An 18,904-nucleotide genomic window follows, 5' to 3' on the forward strand; every position below is an offset into this window, starting at 1 on the left:
ATTGTGCAGTACGGAGGCCTCTTATACGGTAATTATACGTATTTAAACGGATTTTATCCAATACCGGATGTAACTTACGAGTTACTTCCCATCCCGGAAATATTGCCATAGTGATAAAATTATCATCTAAATATGTAAATTTAAAGTCTTTGCAAGTTTCTGATTAACTACTACTTTAAAACATGAGCCTCACGACAAGGTACACTATGATGTTATTGTCATTATAGGATTTTATATGGATCTTATAAGCTGACGATGTATGGATACATTTTTATGTTGGCAACATATCATATGAGTGCATGCTCAAATATTTGAACACCAAAGCTAAACATTTCAGGTTCAGAGATGTTTATCTGCTGTTATAAATCTCTAAGGTGAAATGAACCCGGTATTGAAATCCAACTAGAAATTGTGGTAGGAATCTGTCACGCTATAATTTCAATAATTGTTGTTGTTGTCTGTTTGTTATCGTGTAGCAGTTAACTTGGGTACAAATGAAGTATTAATATGTAATATGAAATAAGGCAAAGCCTCAAAGTGAGCTCAAAGAAATCAGATTTAGCTAAAAATATTATGCATCATTTATTTGTCACAAAGAAACTATTCACTAGTCACAAGAATTCAGGAGAACCTATTCACTTGAAAAAGTCTACATTTAGTGTCACCATGCCTATAACCGTGAATATCATATGTTGCAAAATTTATGGGAAGCCGGTGTCACGATGACATCATTACCGCGTTCCCGTTTCTTTCTGCTTATTAATGACATTTTTTCCATTTTCTGGCCGATGCTTGATCTTTTAAATGCAAATAATATTTTTTTTTCAAACAACTGGAAATCATTCTTTCATTATTGTTGAGTGATGAATAATTTTTAGTAACTGAATGAAGTTCTGTATTCACTCCGGAAAGAAGTACTTCCTGTGAGCACCAGTCCGCTAGGGTGCGCTTTTTTTAAACTTCCGACGAAACTTTTCAAATCCATCACCAAGTGTGAAAGTAAATTTGCGTTACCGTAAAGCTCGATTCTCGAGCAGGCCCGAAGCTCTTCGAGCTCGCTAATAAGGCAAAGCCTCAAAGCAAGCTCAAAGAAATCAGATTTAGCTAAAAATATAATGCATCATTTATTTGTCACAAAGAAACTATTCACTAGTCACAAGAATTCAGGAGAACCTATTCACTTGAAAAAGTCTACATTTAGTGTCACCATGCCTATAACAGTGAATATCATACATTGCAAAAGTTATGGGAAGCTGGTGTCACGGTGAAATCATTATCGCGTTCCCGTTTCTTTCTGCTTATTAATGACATTTTTTTCCATTTTCTGGCCGATGCTTGATCTTTTAAATGCAAATAATTTTTTTTTTTCAAACAACTGGAAATCCTTCTTTCATAATTGTTGAGTGATGAATAATTTTTAGCAATTGAATGAAGTTCTGTATTCACTCCGGAAAGAAGTACTTCCTGTGAGCACCAGTCCGCTAGGGTGCGAAACTTTTCAAATCCATCACCAAGTGTGAAAGTATACTTGCGTTACCGTAGAGCTCGATTCTCAAGCAGGCCCTTTGGGCCTGCTCTTCGAGCTCGCTATCACTGTCATCCTCTGTACTTCGCTCATGTACTTTCAATTCAAAATCACTGGACTCACCTTTTACTTTAATATATTCCTTATAATCCATTTTTCTTTTGACCTGACATTTATAAAAAAAAAACCTGAGGCAACACAACTTGAAGACAAGTTTAATACACACACAACAAGGACTTAAATTATCTGGATAAGAAATTATCAATTTATTAGTAAATGAGACTGACTTTTTAAATCTCGCTTAAACCTTTGCACTACCTTCGAAAGTTTTCAACAGTAATCATAGATTTTCTCCGAGCACTTAATTGTTCGGTAGTAAAATTACCAACGAGTGATTGGCAAATTAAAACAGCGCCTGTGTAAAGTCCATTAACCATTATCTTTCATAATTGTTTTCGCATGTATAGATGAAACTCTGACAAAATTCTTATATAAAAATAAATCTAGACTTAATTGGGGTCATAAAATAAGAAGAAGAAAAAAAGCGGCATTAACGTGAGAACCCATAATTCTGCAAAATTTAGGATCAGGCTGGAAAATACACTTGCCTTATTTGCAAAATATACCAAAACATATAGGGGGAATATAAATTTAAGCTAAATTACCAGTTAAACACCAAGAAAATCAAAAATGTAAGTATTGTTTATGTTGGCAGATTAAGTAATAAATCTACAAGCTCATTATTAAATCAAGCTGGTCAGCATTGTTCATATCTTGCTTCACTGCGAAAATTTTAAGCATTTTCATTCTCACCATTTTTGATTACTTAAATTTTGTTCTTTCATTTGGCTCCGATTTTCACTCAAAATTTTTGGTTGATCTCAATTATGAACCTACACCACAAAGATATGATTGTCCACTAAATGAATGGTGTAGACGATATATAAATTTCCATTTGGAAATGAAATAGTAATTTATTTAGAAGCTGTTTGTTATATTTATTGCCAATTTTCACTGCTTTTCTAAGATTTGTTTAAATGGCCGATTTTTTTTTTTTACAATATCCCGCAGTTTCACTGGTGACTATGCAATAATCTCACTTACTGTATATTTTGCGAGAGCGGATACAATTTCATACAGAATACATAGGAAGTAGTATATCCTTGTAGATTTTTACGTCCCATAACTTAACTGATACTATTTTTATTTTCTGACTGTTGTGTCTACAAAGTTATGGTGTACATTTTTCACGTATTTGACCTTGATTTTTGGACAACTGCAGTCATTTCAGTCTAGATTTTCTTACAAAAACCTTCTAATAGGGAACAAAAGCTTCAGAAAGCAAAAAATATAACAAATGTTTCAGTAGTTGTATTTCTTTGCATTTCTTGAGAATATACAAAAAAAAATGGCAGACTCTATGATTTGTTGGTTTTACATATGATTTACTGAATACATAAGAGGGTTTTTCCTGAATTTTGGATTTACTTTGCAATTTCCTTAATATATATCAATCATTTATACTTTATTCTAAGGTCAGTAGAGGTCACAGGTCCTATGAGCTTATTTATTTAAAAAATATCATTAAGGTAGAAATATTGCTGTAATTTCTGCAATGCAAATAATGATTGTTCAATAAGGCAATTAACTTTAATGTATCAATCTTAAAAATGTGTGAATGTGTTTATCCTAAAATGAACATCTTATCATACAGAATACAAATACAGCTCCATCAAAATTTAATAAATTAAGTTATCTCCAGTGTTATCTTCTTAACTTTACATGTCTTGCTGCTAATTACGGTTTTAGTGCTAGCTGACCGGCAGTTGCTTCTAATAAACCAGAGGTATGCCAAATTTTGGGATATCTGCACTTTACCAGTAACTTCACACTTTTAATCAATACTTTATTCTTATGTAGGCAGCCTAGCTTTTAAAACCATAGCTGAAATTGTGTACTGGTATTCTATCCCAAATTTTATTTCAAGTTGGTAGTATGGAACATGCAGAAATACTTATTTTATAGTTTTAAAGCAAACTTTCAGTAATGATATAATCTTATTATTGACATGCATAGGAGATTAAAAAGTGAAAGTTTGTCAAGTGTTAAAGTACATCATTGGTATAAGTAGCATCTTATAGCAGTATTTTGCCATCAGCTCAAAATCTGTTAAAAGACTGCTGTTTTATGGTTTTAGGCGTACATTGATATCATACAAAATAATGATTTATTAAATGTACCTTTAATTTTACTGTTCACAGTTCAGCAACATCTGGAGAAAATGTTCCGCCTACTCCAGCAGATGTACCACCACCAAAAGCTTCAACTGAAGCAGTTAACTTTCTAGAGAGTCTTGGTAAGTCATGATGGTAATTTACCAGGGTTTTATACTAACCTTTTCTGTATGATTAGTATGCTGAAGAAAGTTACTTGCCTGACAGAAACTGTGTTAATTAATCTTCAGTACAGTTAGGAATGTAAATTTAACAATTCAAACAAGTAACAGCTGCTTTTAGTCTATACTTTTAAGTCCATAAAATTAATGTGAAAAACAGAAAATGAAAAAAATGAAAGCAAATTCATTTGTTGATTTTTGTGACTTTTGATCTTTAAAAATGTTACAGCTAATTATAAATGTCCCTAACATAGACACTTGCTTTAAAATTTCACTGAATATGTTAAATCAGAAATTTTGCTCTTAGTGAATGTTTCATGGATTGAGCAGGAAATACTTTGTATTGAATGCACAAGTCTGCAAGATTAGCATGTTATAAAATAATGCAATTATTGCTGCATTTTGTACAGAGCTACTGCGGAATATTTCATTTTTACATTAATGAGATTCTCATATTTGAACCCAGTATTGAGATCTTTGATATGTTAGGGAGATTCTCATACTTGAACACAATACTGAGATCATCGATATGTTAGTGAGATTCTCGTACTTGAAGACATACTGAGATCATTGATATGTTAGTGAGATTCTCATACTTGAACACAATACTGAGATCATTGATATGTTAGCGAGATTCTCATACTTTAACACAATACTGAGATCATCGATATGTTAGTGAGATTCTCGTACTTGAACTCAATACTGAGATCATTGATATGTTAGCGAGATTCTCATACTTTAACACAATACTGAGATCATCGATATGTTAGCGAGATTCTCATACTTTAACACAATACTGAGATCATCGATATGTTAGCGAGATTCTCCTACTTTAACACAATACTGAGATCATCGATATGTTAGTGAGATTCTTGTACTTGAACACAATACTGAGATCATTGATATTATAGTGAGATTCTCATACTTGAACACACTTCTGAGATCATTGATATGTGAATGAGATTCTCATACTTGAACACACTACTGAGATCATTGGGAGTTCTGAACATACGGATTCAAATGAAGGATTTGATTAAACAGTGTTTTTTCAAAACTTCAGGATATACTGAGAAAATTCTGCAAATAAAACAAACAGGGTTATTTGCTTGGTTTTTTGCTAAACTGAATTGAAAAAGTTGGACTTTGATTGTACAAGTGTTCATAATAGGAGTCTGTGGGAAAATCACAATTTTAATGACCTACATTTTTGTGAATAGAAATTTTTCTGCAATGTAGAATTTAATGAAACTTTTCACAGGTGTAAATAAACATTGGTCTATAATATGGTGAAATAAAATGTATTGGTCTGTGTGTTTTTTTTTTTTTTTTTTTTTTTACATTATAATTTCCCATAATCAAAGAGACTTGCACATTTCAAGCTGAATTTAAGACATTATTTAGTATTTTTTAATGTGTCAAACTTTTTAAGATCAGATTTCACCTGTAGAAAGATAGCAATGTTGCCATTTTTAATAAATTTACTCAGGGGTTGCGAAATGATTATCCTTTCTGTACCAGGCTTTATTCTATGTTTTACAGATATATATGACAACATACACCATCATTATTGTGTTAAGTCTGTTTTTCCTTAAGCAAAAAAAGTCAAGTACATACATGCACATCCTTAAACTTGGTCTAAGCAGAGAAAACAGTAAGAAAAAGCTGACATCCCGTCTCTAGATTTGCCATGGAATTCTATGGAAATCCATGGAAAATATTCCATGGAGTATTCGGACTACCAATTTATATCGTCTTTTTATGGAAAAAAAATGCGTGGAGTTCCATGGATTTCAATGGAATGCCACAGAGTTCTGTGGAAATCCACGGCTTTCCGTGGTACACCACAGATGACCACGGAAACCAGCGAAATTCCATGGCAATCCGTGGAGTATTCGGACGGCTTGCCATGGCAAATATTTGTGGAAATCTGTGGAAATACCATGGAAACTTGTTGGTGACAGAACTGGACTGAAATGAAAATCAGAAACCATTATGCATGTCACATCTTAATTTATAATTTCATAACAGTCTGTAGTATAACAAAACTGCTTATGAATTTTGACATTTCTTCACTAGGTGACAGAAAACAATATAGAGCTAAAATGTCACCAGTTTCTATATGGATCCACTGTCATTGTAGTATATCAATGTTTGTTATAATTGAGTATAGTCAGTATAAGATTATGCCATCACTTTCAACTAAATGTAACTATTGGTTGAGAAATTTTCTGTCACTGTTCACCACCATCAGTGTAAAATACCATGTAGTTTTCATTAACCGCCACAAAGCCATCATTTGCCATCAGTTGCCTCACTGCATTAACCTGTTGAAATAATAAACCAAGAGATATTAAACCAATTAAACCATAAAAGCAGTTACTTCATTAGTTTTGTCCTTACTTCATAATTTCAAAATTTAAAATGGTATTCAAAGTAGTGCATCTTTATCATACAGGCAACACTGCAGATTTAAGCAAGTAATAACATTACTTATTATATTTTCAAGAAATTGTATTTTTAAATTTGATTTCAAATGTTGGTAGAATAAGGTTCCAAAAAAAGGCATGCAGACAGATATTCACTGTTTTGGGGTAGTGATCAGTAGGTTCAACTTGTACATTGCTATTATTGTATAAATGGTGACCTAATTTAAATTCTACCAGTTACCTGCACTAACACCAAAGTTGTGTTGAATGCCAAGTGATAACTTAATTTGGTACTTTTTTAATCATTAAATAAAATACTGGTCTGGACTTTATATAAGGGAGATAATTATAAAACCTGTTGTGGGTTCTGCTTGAAATTATGAAGTTCATCCATTCAGTCGTGTTCGGGAAAATTGTCAGTTGCCCACTTTCAATCAAACTTAGAACAATGGTAGTGTGTACATGTATTTATAATACTATAGTAATTACTTACATGTCTTTGAATTTTTGGATGGAGCCTCCTTTGAACACAATACATCCAGGGTCACTAAACTGAATTATCTCCATTCATTCATTCATACTGTATGCTGTTTATGTACTCCTGAAAAACAGATATAGTTCAAAACCTAGATATCCATAAAAAAAATTGGTTTATTATTTATTACTTATGTCAATGACCTGAAATTAAAACTATAAATCATGATGAATAAATGTGGCCAAAAATATCTTATCAGCAGCTTTTTCCAGATGTGGCAAATTGAGGGTTACATTAATCAGCAAATTTCTAACTTTACCCTCGGATAAGATTATATAAAAATTTTGTTTTTGAATTTTGGCACACATTTTAAACATACAAATTTTGTAATACAATTTAAGTGTATAATATTAACTTTTTATTTTATTTAATTTCATGGAAAGTTTGATATTACATTAACAAAAATATCTTTTTCTAAAACAATCTCCCTGAACATCATAAATATATAATTATGTAGTCTAGTATTCTGTAAGAATCCTCTAAAATGAACACATACATCTGTACATTATAACCAATTTTCATTTACTTGTACATTCCAGTTTATATAGTGTTGAAAAGAGTAAATGTTAGACATAGATTTTCATTTTAGTAGGCTCTTTAATAATTTAATGTTGGAGCTAAGGGACTAGACATCAACTTCACTGAAAGATTCTATCTTTTTTTGTAAATTTAAAAATCATATTAATATTGAAAATAACTAGGAAGTTGAATATATCAGAATTCAAAAGAAAAAGTAATAGTACCTAAATAACAAATAGCTGCTTAATATGTGTATTATTGCTAAATTTTCGAAACAGTGTTAAACACTTTCAATAAAGAGCATAATCATCGATTAATAACAAGTAAATAATCCATAAACATTTATTTCTACTAAAAACTTAATTCTCATTACATTCATAAATGTGTGCAACACCAATAAACCAATTTAATAACAGGTTAAAAACACATACTATAATTCTCTGAATTTACTTAGTAAACAGTGGTCAGCTGACTGGTAGCATTGTTTAACCTGTAATACAGCAGTGCCACCTGTGGAGATGACTCTACTGGCAAAAATTTTATTGACACCATTGAATAATTTCATTTAAAAAGTATCCAATTTTCCTTTTAGTAAATTAAAAGCATTATAAACTAGAAATTACAGCTGCTTAATAGAACTTTGCAAAACAAAAGCTGTTAAATAAATGAACAAAAATCATTTGTTGCATAACACAATGAAATCTAAGCCACCTGCTTCCAGTTTGAATCCATTTACTAGTTTTGTTACTTTTGCTATAGGTATTCTACATTGCTGGTGGAAAATCATGAATAAATTTTATGAACTCACCTGGTGTATTCTTTTAGTTATTGTTAACTTTCAAGCTGCATGTAAACACAGTAAAATAACTCCATCCTGCTCTCAAACAAAGAACTTCCTGTGTAGATTTGAAATTCAGATATTCTTGGGCAAATGTGTCATTTACAGTCAGCTATTGGAGGATAAATCTAGGATGTTAAAAATATTTTTGTACCACAGGTTGATTTTATTCCACTTACATACTCATTATTTTTGAAGTTTGCCCTGATATTAAACAGAAAAATGTTCAGGATTACTTTTTGAGGTACAATTACAGCCCCCAGAAGTAGTTCCCACAGACTTTATTTTCATTGGTTGATCTCTTGTTATGAGTTTCTAAATATAAAGCAGACAAGATCTTATCATGCAGTCTGGGATAATCTCCTGTTGTGAGACAAGCAACAGGTACACTACAGAAGATTAAAAGAACCAAATAATTTATTACTTGATTAACTAAGAATCCCTTGGCCAGGTAATTTTTAATGAATGTTGGTGTAAAGAATTGTAATATTATATATGTAACTACTGTTAGTGCTGTTCATTTTGGTGTTATCCTAGGAGAAAAAGTCATTCTCGATGAGATTTCAATAATTTTTTTAAAGATTGGTTCAAAATGAATCTATCTGCTAGGTGAGTTTATATGACAAGCTGCATTATAGTAAATGTTTTTCAGTAAAACCTGCTTTAGCAGTCACCTCCATTAAGCAGCCAGTGTCTCATTTCCCAAAATGGTCATTCATTCTATAAATTACCTGCATTAAGCAGCCATCTGCCATAAGCAGCCACTTTTTCCTACTGCCTTGGCTGGCTTCTTAAGACAGGTTTTACTGTAATTCCATTAGTTGTTTTACCTTTCTAATTAAGTTAGTTGCAGTTATTGGTCATTAAACATACTAATCCATTAAAATATTCTATGTTCACAAGAAATACCTCCAAAAAATTCTAAGACCACAGTTTCCATCAATTTCTATCACAAAAATTTTCTAAGTTATTTTCTATGCTATTTTCCATCCCAAAATTTTACTAAGTCCAACTTTCCATGGCAAAAGCTCCTGTTTCCATGGAAATTGATCAATATTTCAGCTGTAATCCGTGGAAATCCATGGCAAACTTACTGTTCCATTCAATGTCCATGGAAAATTTCAATATTCCACGGATTTCCAGGCTTTTTGCCACGGAACTCCATGGAATTCCATGGCAAAAGCCTTATTACCATGGCAAATCTAGAGACGGGATGATAGCTATTCGTCCAGCAATTGTGAGGAGGCCTTGGCCTTTCAAACTGGGAAATACCTGTCTGTGAAATAATTGCCAATTTTGGTGAAAGACACTTTACTGAAACAGGGCCACTTTTCTTCTAACACAGAATCTGAATTTGGTGGCTTCACAGTCTGATATTAACTAAGTATTATTGAATATGTGAATGAAATTTCCAAAATCAATACAAAAAAATGTTGGTTTTCAAATTGGAATGTTTCTCTGCCACAGTTGTGAAAAAATAATCTTTCTTTTGATTGGGAAGAGGCTGATATTTTGCCTCAGTTATATCAGGATGAAAAACCATGTAATGTGATAGTAACACTAAGTCGTGCTTGTATGTTATCAAAATTCTCAATTTTCTTCTGTATAGTGCCAGAGGATGATTTCAAATATTTGATGTTTGAGGACCATTTGGTGACGACATCAGACACAGGGAAAGAACTTGGAGAATTTGCTGTGTCGATTGAACCTACAAAACACAAGGGACAGGAATGTTTTCTGGTACATGCAAACAGTCATGGAGCTATAGATGGGGTACCGTGTGGTACATCTATCACAGCTTATGTAGGAGATAATCTAGAGACTCTGGAACAACAACATCATGAATATGTGAAGGTAAGGTTTTGCTTCTTCACAACATCATGAATATGTGAAGGCTAAGGTTTCACCTCTTCACAGCATCATGAATATGTGAAGGTATGGTTTTGCTTCTTCACAACATCATGAATATGTGAAGGCTAAGGTTTCACCTCTTCACAGCATCATGAATATGTGAAGGAAAGGTTTTGCCTCTTTATAACATTATGAATATGTGAATGTAAAGTTTGACCTCTTCTCTCATATATTGCAGAATCATTTAATGTTTTTTATCAAAGTGGCAATTTCATTTGGATATGAATTCATGGATTTCAAGTTTTGAAGATAAAATGAATGGTATTCTATGGGTTAATTGAGATTTAATTTTGTGGAATGACATACCTGCAAAATCCGCAAAAATATGTCCTGCACGAATAGTATCAAGAGATTTGTTCCTGTTTCAAGGGATGAATTGAAAATTGCATTATTGCATTTGACTTCTAGGACAACTTGCAAAACTTTTCTGTTAAGGTTGGGATGATAAATGAGCTTTCAGTACATATGAAGTGAGATATTTGAGCCAGCGAATCTGTTCTTTTTAGTTTAAACTTATTTAGATGAGTGTGCGCTTTGTAACCTCTAGAGAATTTCATTTAACTTTTCTTCCATTACCCAGTAAGATTCAACCTGGTTGTTTCAGGGTTAGAATTCTGATCCTTAGTAAGTTAGTTATTCAAACAATCTATTCAGATATCTTGTATGGTATTATTAATTATGGGTAAAAATGTTAATGACCCACCACAAATATTTCAGTGGATGGTCACAAACAAACGCTATAACTGATTTGTTTTATTGACCACTTATTTTTAGCCTATAACAACATGAAAATGAACTGACCCTCAACAGAAATATAGGTCGCCATGTGACCACCTTTTATCCAATGGAAATACTAGAATCTTATGAGAGGTAAAACAAAATGAGTCACATCATGAGAAACCAATATAGTGGCTTTGCGACCAGCATGGATCCAGACCATCCGCACATCCGTGCAGTCTGGTCAGGATCCATGCTGTTCACTTTCAAAGCTTATTGCAATTAGAGAAACCGTTAGGGAACAGCATGGATCCTGACCAGACTGCACGGATGTGCAGGCTGGTCTGGATATATGCTGGTTGCAAATGCTTCCTGTTGGATTTCTCATGGCGCAGCTGAAATTCAGTATAAGTCATGCTGAAGCTCCTGTTGATAGATGCAACTTTCATCAAAATCTTGATATGTATGTATAGAAGAAATATTTCTAAATACTGAACTATTTTATTTTCAGCTTGAAAATTGTCCTCTGGATAGAAAAACATTCATAGTTAAACAGGAGGATGATTTTGTGATAAACAGAGTAATCACACAAGGGGAGGTAATTGCTTTTTTATATATCACAAGGGAGACAACTCAACTTTTAATTTTTAACATGTATATGTAAAATATTGATCTTATACTTTTTAAATAACATATATATTAAATTAAAGATAAGTTTATTAAACTTCTTCTTTCCTAAGTGTGAAATTCTAGGTTTGCTTTCCTTTTTTGGAAGCAGTTTAAAAATTTTCTCTTGTAATTGTACATCTAGTGTAAAATTTATGTAGGTAATTGTCAGAAATGCAGTCTATTTTGTATCTGTACATTGATCTTGATTACTTCTCTGTCATTTTTTCTGTTGCATCATAAATTATTACCTATAATACACTGATGCTCTGTATATTTGTACATGTTTCCATTTTGTTTAGATATCTGTAATTTGAATGATTTAAAGATATAGTAAATGGGTTTAATTGAAAAGGGGCCCCAAGAAATGTACCAATTTACTTTCAGGATATTCAAAGGTCATCAAAGACAGTAAACCAAGAGGTGATGAAAGGATTTGTCTCAGAGGGTAAGATTCATGCATTTTTTCATTTAATATTCATCCACTATCTTTCATCTGTTTTTCTTCAGTCATTTATCAGTCATCAGTCTCTATGTTCATTTGTTCATTCTTTTGCCAGTGTTTACAAGTGGGTACTTATTCTGCTGGTGAGGCAATAGTAAATGTAGTAAATGTATTCTGTTTCGCTAGTAAAATGAACAGTAGACAGAACAAAAGGGTAGCTACATTAAAAGAGATGTCCATACATCCATTCATCCCATCCTCATCATCCTATCCAGTTCATCCACCAGTCCATCTATCCAATCTCTACATTCGTTAAATATTCATTTGCATGCAGTATACTTCAAAGAGACAACTGATAAATTTCGTGCAAGGTTTGAATTGGGGAAAATTTCAAATTGATAATAACTGAAACATGTGTACATAGTTTCCTTTATACTTTGTCCAGTTACAAAGACTATATTCTGCAATGAATTTTTTGTGCAACAGAATTATCATTTGTTTCATCCTGAAATGTTATCTTCTTATATATTTTTCCTGTGAAAAGTAGCATTTTTTCCACCGTAGATATTAAACTATGCCAGCAATGCCCCAGTCTGCACAAATATAAAAAATTACAATTATGCCAGTGATTAAAGAAACATTTTTATATTACTTTATTGTATCTCATATGGTTGAATAATTTTGTAGGAATTTATATATATTTAACTTGTATATTATACAGTGTAAAATATTTTGGAAAAAGATTTGTTTGAAATGATAGAAATTTTCCATTTTAGAACTTGCTACAGTCAGAAGTCACTTGTCCTATTCTGTAAAAAATGTAGAAATATTTAAATTTAAGAATACTTTTTTAACCAATATGTAAAATATCTAATTTTGTTTTCCTTCTAGGTTCCAATCTTTTACTACACAGAGTGTTCATTGAGAAAGGAATTCCAGAGAATTTACAGCTGATTTCATTTGACTCAGATACAAACTTATGTCCTGCCATATATGTAAGTTTTAAACCTTTACCCTGCTATATTTCTAAAATGGACTGGTCCATCATTCAGTTTTGGCAATACCATTTATTATTTGAAGGGGTGTTTAAAAATATGCTGACTGAATAGCGAACAGTGCAGACCATGATGTCTATACAGGCTGATCTTGGTCTCCACTGGCCACAAAGGCAAAATCACTTGCCGCCAGCAGGCTAAAGGTTAATTCATTAAAGGTTATTTCTATATACCTTTGTTTTTATATAATGTGAAGTTTACTACCGGTAGTAACTTTATTAGAATAAATCCTGATTCTTAAAAAAAACCCCAGAAGAATGTCACATCCCTTACAAAAACTTCTCAAATAAAAGCAGCTATATAAAGCTACTGGCACAATTAAAAATGTAATTTCCTAGAATTATTTTCAAAGACAGATTTTAGAAATGTTGACATGGGCATAAGAATTGCTCATGGAATCATCCCTGTTTTGATACAGATTAATGCTATGAAAACCTCTAAGCTTAACAATGCTGAAAGACCTAAACAGTTCTGTTTTGACTTTAAAGTTGCAAACCCCAAGGAAGTATTACATGCTTGATTTGTAAAATGCTTCTTATTTTGGATTTTTATACTCCAGAAAGGAATCATGTAGTTATTGCAAAGTCCATTGCCACATTAGTCTGTCTGTCTGTTAAAAACACTTGGAGATTGAGCTGTAACTTTTAAATGATTCCATAAAACTTACAAAAAATATTAAGCATGGCAAAAAGACTCGGGTATGTATCTCTAAGGTCAAGGTCAGACGAAAGAACCCTAACCGTACAATTGTAATAGCCCTAACTCACAGGTAAGGGCACTACTTTTAAAGGGAAAATCACTTACTCGTGACATCTCTTGTTCTTCTAGAGAAGATTAGAGGAGAGAACACAGACAGTGGACAAAACAGAGCTGAAAGTGTTTGGTGTCGAGAGAACTATCAACTCAACCGTAGATCTCCCAACAACATGGCAGTCTTATTTTATGAAAGATGGGTAGGTCTTATTGTAGAAATGCTGTAGTACCAGCGGTTGATTTGTTTTCACTATTTTTTGCTGACTATTTGAAAAAAAAATGTATAATTCTGAAATGTATTTCACTACTTGGCCAAACATTGCCAATATTCTACCTTTTGAACTTATTCTCATTCTCAAAATAGCAAACTTTTTGCCTTGTGAAAATATTTCATTTTAGAAGAGATCTTATTGTGTAAATAAAACCATACAGCGGATAGTTCAATAACAACGCATTAGCCATACATACAAATTTGTCACAATTACATCTTGGCTCACACCTTCATCAAAAGTAAAACAAGTGTTTTTATATTCCTCTTTTAACAAACTTGATGTGCTATGGTACGGTGTTGTCCATTCGTCTGTTAAATCTTTAATATTTCTTTGAAGTATGAGAACACCATCTTAGTTTATCATTAGTAAGCCATTGTTAACATTTCGCAAAAGTGGAAAACAGACCACTGTATGATGCTATAACCATATAATTTCAGACATGTAACAAACAGACCACTATCTAATTCTGTAACCGTATAATTTCAGACACCTAACAAACAGAGTACAAGTTGGGTCTCCTGTTACTATGAAACTTGCATTTGTTCCTCCATACATCATCAGAGGTAATTGCTGTTTTTATTTCTGTTTTAATTCAACTGTTATGTAAACCTTTGAAGAAGACATGCTAAATTGTTTCCTTGGTGTTGGTCTGTCTGAGAGTATTATTGTTATTTAGTTTCTGACCAATAACTAGAAAACGCAGTCTGCAGCAGTTAAACTTGTCTGTGGTCTGTGGTCAGTAGATGACCCCTACAGTTGTTAGGGTCCATTGGTTAAAGGTCAAGTTCATTGTGGACTCCAGACTGAAATTGGTTTTTGATCAGTAATCAGGAAGGCTTGGTTTACAGCTATGAAACTTTTAAAAGTCAAAGTCACATAATTATTTACCTGGAGATTGGACAAGGTTTTGATACATATCTAGAGAACATCTTGGTCTGTGACCCTCAAACTTAACAGAGTAATTGCATTTGATCTATGGATGACTCGTATTGTTCAAGGGGCCGGTAGGTCACAGGTCAATGGCAAAGCCACCCCATTAATGATTGACAGATGACCACTATTATTTTTAGTATCAGTAGGTCAATGACCAAAGTCGTAATGGCCTTGAAAAATAAAATGGTTTCCCATTAATAGATGTAGAGTGCTTTGATCTGTAGTAGTGTAAGTTCATATAATGATAAATATCCTCCAGATCACTGTTTTGGGGTCATTATGCCAAAGTCACCACATACATGAGACTTACACAACCAGTAACCATTGACAGACCAGACAAAAGAAAAAGGGAGCGTAATTTTGACAAAAGAAAAGCCAAATTATTTAACTTGTCCTGGGAGGTCATCTCATAATGCCAAAGTCAGGAAGTTTGAAGGCATCTGGCCTGGTAGTTTTAGAGAAACCTGTTTATGTGTAAAACTTTTGTAACACAGACGCTGGCACCAACGCTAGCAGAAGGGTGACAATAGCTCTGCTATTTGATAAATTTCAAACAACAAGCTAAAAATATTTGGAATATTGTATGTTTACTGCATGCTTTATGTGTTATAGATGAAGAGCCACCAAAGCCAACATTTGAGAAACAGCCATTAAGATGGGAGGACGATGCTCAACTCTACTCTCAGTTTCTTGATAGAAAGGTACACACATCCCTTTCCCTCGTGTATTCATTGAATTTGTGTGAGAAAAAAAATCAAAATTTTGTTTTACTTACACATACGTCTAGCAGGTTTGCATTGAATTAAGAATATTTCTTGTGCATTTATAATGTGCCCTGTTTGTTATAATGTACCATGTTTGTCAAATGAATCTCGTTAGTTTAATTTTTCATTCAGTACCTGGTGGAATTGGCTAAACCTTAAAGAACAGATACAAAATACAGAAATTTTTGGAATGGTGCCTTAATTCCCAGAATTTTTGAGAAAGAAATCTTTATTTCTAAGAGCCACCTGTATCCAGTTTACATAGTTTACAGATGTCTAAGTGTAACTTTGATTTAAGATTATAACTAAAGTCTTATAATAAACGTATGTTTCAGGAGGAGTTGAAAGCTGATCATGCCAAATACATGCGTCATCATCCCGAACTAAAAGCACTGCTGGCCGACTTCATGCAATTCCTGTTGCTACGGAAACCTGACGATGTCATCGCATTTGCTGCTGAATATTTTGCGGCATTCTCCACAACAATGCCGTCACCTTCACCTTACCTTGCGTCAAGTAGCGTCACACCTTTCCCAAATAGCAGAACTAATACAAAAATAGAACAGCTACGAGCTCCAACACGATAAAATTTAAACAGAACAATTTACAATGCAGAAATTTACAGCTGGTTATCGTATTACTGCTGGAAGAAAAAGAAGAAAACAGTTTATAAATAAAAATTGAAAATATTCTTTGTATACTTTAAATATAAAAAGATATTTAAATTTCTGTACAGTGGTTGTAAAATACCAAGATATGTATATCACTCTGTACACTTGTGAAGCAAAATCGGAGTCAGTGCAAAAGCTTTGATTGGTTATTGTTATCTTTCTTGAAAAGTTGTTAGAAACAAAAATGTGATATTTGGATACAGAATTGTAGGATAGGTTATGTAAGCTTCCTAATAAACAGTCTGGTTTAAGGTATATTATCAGAGAATATAACATGATAAAACAGAGTCAATGTAAATTGTGGATATTACCTTGTTCTGTGTTAGGTATATATGCATGTTTGTATTGTTTTGTCATGCCTGTTTTACAATGTGAAAAAGGAATCTTCAGAAGTATATACAGTGTACAAAAGGCCACCTTTAAACTGTAAAGACTACTAATGTCAGTTCTGATTTGTACTTCATTCTGTCAATAAATACAGTGGGACTCTTTCTGGGAGAATAACCTCGAGACCAAAGGAAAATTAAGTTTAGTTTTGAGACACTTCTGGTTTAGAGGGTTTCGTTTCAATTGAAGGAACTTAGACCATTGTTCAGCTTATAGGGGTTTCCAGTTTTGATGGTTCTGGTTAAGAGGTGCACCACTTACATTAAGGCTTTCTCAAAGATGGTCTTAATACACAGCTTTTACTGAACAGCAAAGACTCTCTATAGCCTGCAGAGTAATTCAAGTTCAGAGTCCACGGTTATCAAACTGAATTTTATAACCAGTCTTGAAACACCAGCATCTTAATGGCCGTTTCCATGTTGTTTCGAAACTGACCAATGGCAGTGTTGCATTTTGAGACTGGTCACCAAACTCAAGTTTAGAATCTTGGAGGTAGTTATAGGTTACAGAATTTATTTGTTATTTAAACGTGTATGTTCATAGGTGATGCAAACTGATCTGCCATGATTGTCATGTTGTATGTTTATTTGATGTATACTTTATTCAGGAAATAAGGTCTTGATTTTCCACCATTTATTTAAAGAGGTCTGCTCTTGTATTAATTAATGTTTAGTTAAATGTTCAGGACAAAATACATATATCAGTTATAAAGTATCTGAAACGAAAAATATTTAAGTCCAATTTTAATTCTATTTTAAACTAGCTTCCATCTTCTGTAGGAAGTTAAATACTAGTACTATATAAAGCCTAAATAGCAGAAATTGTGTTAAATATAACAAGAACAGCAGTGTGCACAAGTATTGAAATGTCAAGAAGTGGTCCACATAACTGAGCAATTTTTGACATCAAGGCAGTTTGCATCACCTATACTTCTTATGTTGATATACAAATGTGATCTGATTTTTTCCCTCCTTAGAAAGGTTGTATTATATCACTGGATTATCTAACTGAAGTTTTGTGTTATATTTATATGATGGTTAAATAAATGAATTACAAAAAAAGCATGGTACATTTATTTACTGGGTCACTGCATCCACTCTTACAGCTTAGATTGAGGTATTGTCACCAGACTTTGTATGTAACAAACTAACACAGGGACCTAGTGTTGTATTATGGACATCTTGGGCTTCTAAAACAAGAATATTGAATTCAGCTCTGTAGCTGTAGTATGGAGTAAGATGTTGTGATAAATCCTGGATGTAGGAAACTTATGGGAAGGGAAATTATGAGGATCTGTATTATTAAAAGGAGAAAGTTTTTATCCAATAACTTTACAGGTTGACATATTTCACCAAACTTCATGTACATCAAGCCTTTATGCAGAGTTGGCTTGGGAATTTATTTGGGGCCACTTGGGTCAAAGTCATTGTTACCAAAAGTTCTTATCGGGGGTTGCTGGTGTTTAGGTCACTGTTACTAAATAGATCAAAACAAAATTCACTCCATAGCGCTAGTTAGAAATAAGACAATTACAAATAATGTAACTGCATTGTAATGAAACATGGTATGCAGGTAGAACTGCAGGCCGGGAAACATCATCAGAACCTGGGCATCCATGACTGTGTAGCCTAAGTCAAAACTTATTTGTGTTACAACAGAAATCCCTACCAGTAGTACATTAGCTGATCATATAATTCAGTACTGTAACAGTAGAAATTGTGTCAGTTGAAGATGATCACATTCTGGCCAATGCTAAAAATACTTTGATTCCCCTAGTGTGACCTGTGACACTGAAGACTGGGTATATAAGAAAAGGACATTTTTAGCTCATCTGATTTTTTGGAAAAAAAAAATGAGTTATTGTCATCACTTGATCGGCGTCGGCATTGCTTGGTTAAGTTTTATGTTTAGGTCAACTTTTCTCCTAAACTATCAAAGCTATCTCTTTGAAACTTGCAACACTTGTTCACCATCACAAGCTGACACTGTACAGCAAGAAACATAACTCCATCCTGCTTTTCGCAAGAATTATGGCTCCTTTTGGACTTAGAAAATATCAGATTTCTTGGTTAAGTTTTGCGTTTTTAGATAA

General features: G+C 33.0%; 2 protein-coding genes and 1 long non-coding RNA gene across 3 annotated transcripts in view; 2 read left to right on the top strand and 1 right to left on the bottom strand.

Moving 5' to 3' along the window:
- Window positions 1-18,904, top strand: part of LOC123533021 (uncharacterized) — a 203,610-nt gene that overhangs the window by 116,398 nt on the left and 68,308 nt on the right. The window lies entirely within an intron of this gene.
- Window positions 64-17,874, top strand: LOC123531672 (ciliogenesis-associated TTC17-interacting protein-like). The gene is made up of 10 exons (XM_045312845.2): window positions 64-199; window positions 3,787-3,881; window positions 9,848-10,092; window positions 11,378-11,464; window positions 11,920-11,980; window positions 12,869-12,972; window positions 13,861-13,985; window positions 14,544-14,620; window positions 15,603-15,691; window positions 16,090-17,874. Exons 1-10 carry the CDS (start codon window positions 183-185, stop codon window positions 16,339-16,341), a joined length of 1,152 nt encoding a protein of 383 aa, XP_045168780.1. The 5' UTR covers window positions 64-182; the 3' UTR covers window positions 16,342-17,874.
- Window positions 5,595-9,366, bottom strand: LOC128546511 (uncharacterized). Its single transcript, XR_008365994.1, has 3 exons — window positions 8,209-9,366; window positions 6,840-6,947; window positions 5,595-6,244 (listed from the first exon to the last, which is right to left on the bottom strand). It is a non-coding gene; the product is annotated as an uncharacterized LOC128546511 (long non-coding RNA).

This window comes from Mercenaria mercenaria, chromosome 11, assembly GCF_021730395.1.
Source record: "Mercenaria mercenaria strain notata chromosome 11, MADL_Memer_1, whole genome shotgun sequence".
In the NCBI taxonomy this organism is placed as follows: Eukaryota; Metazoa; Mollusca; class Bivalvia; order Venerida; family Veneridae; genus Mercenaria; species Mercenaria mercenaria.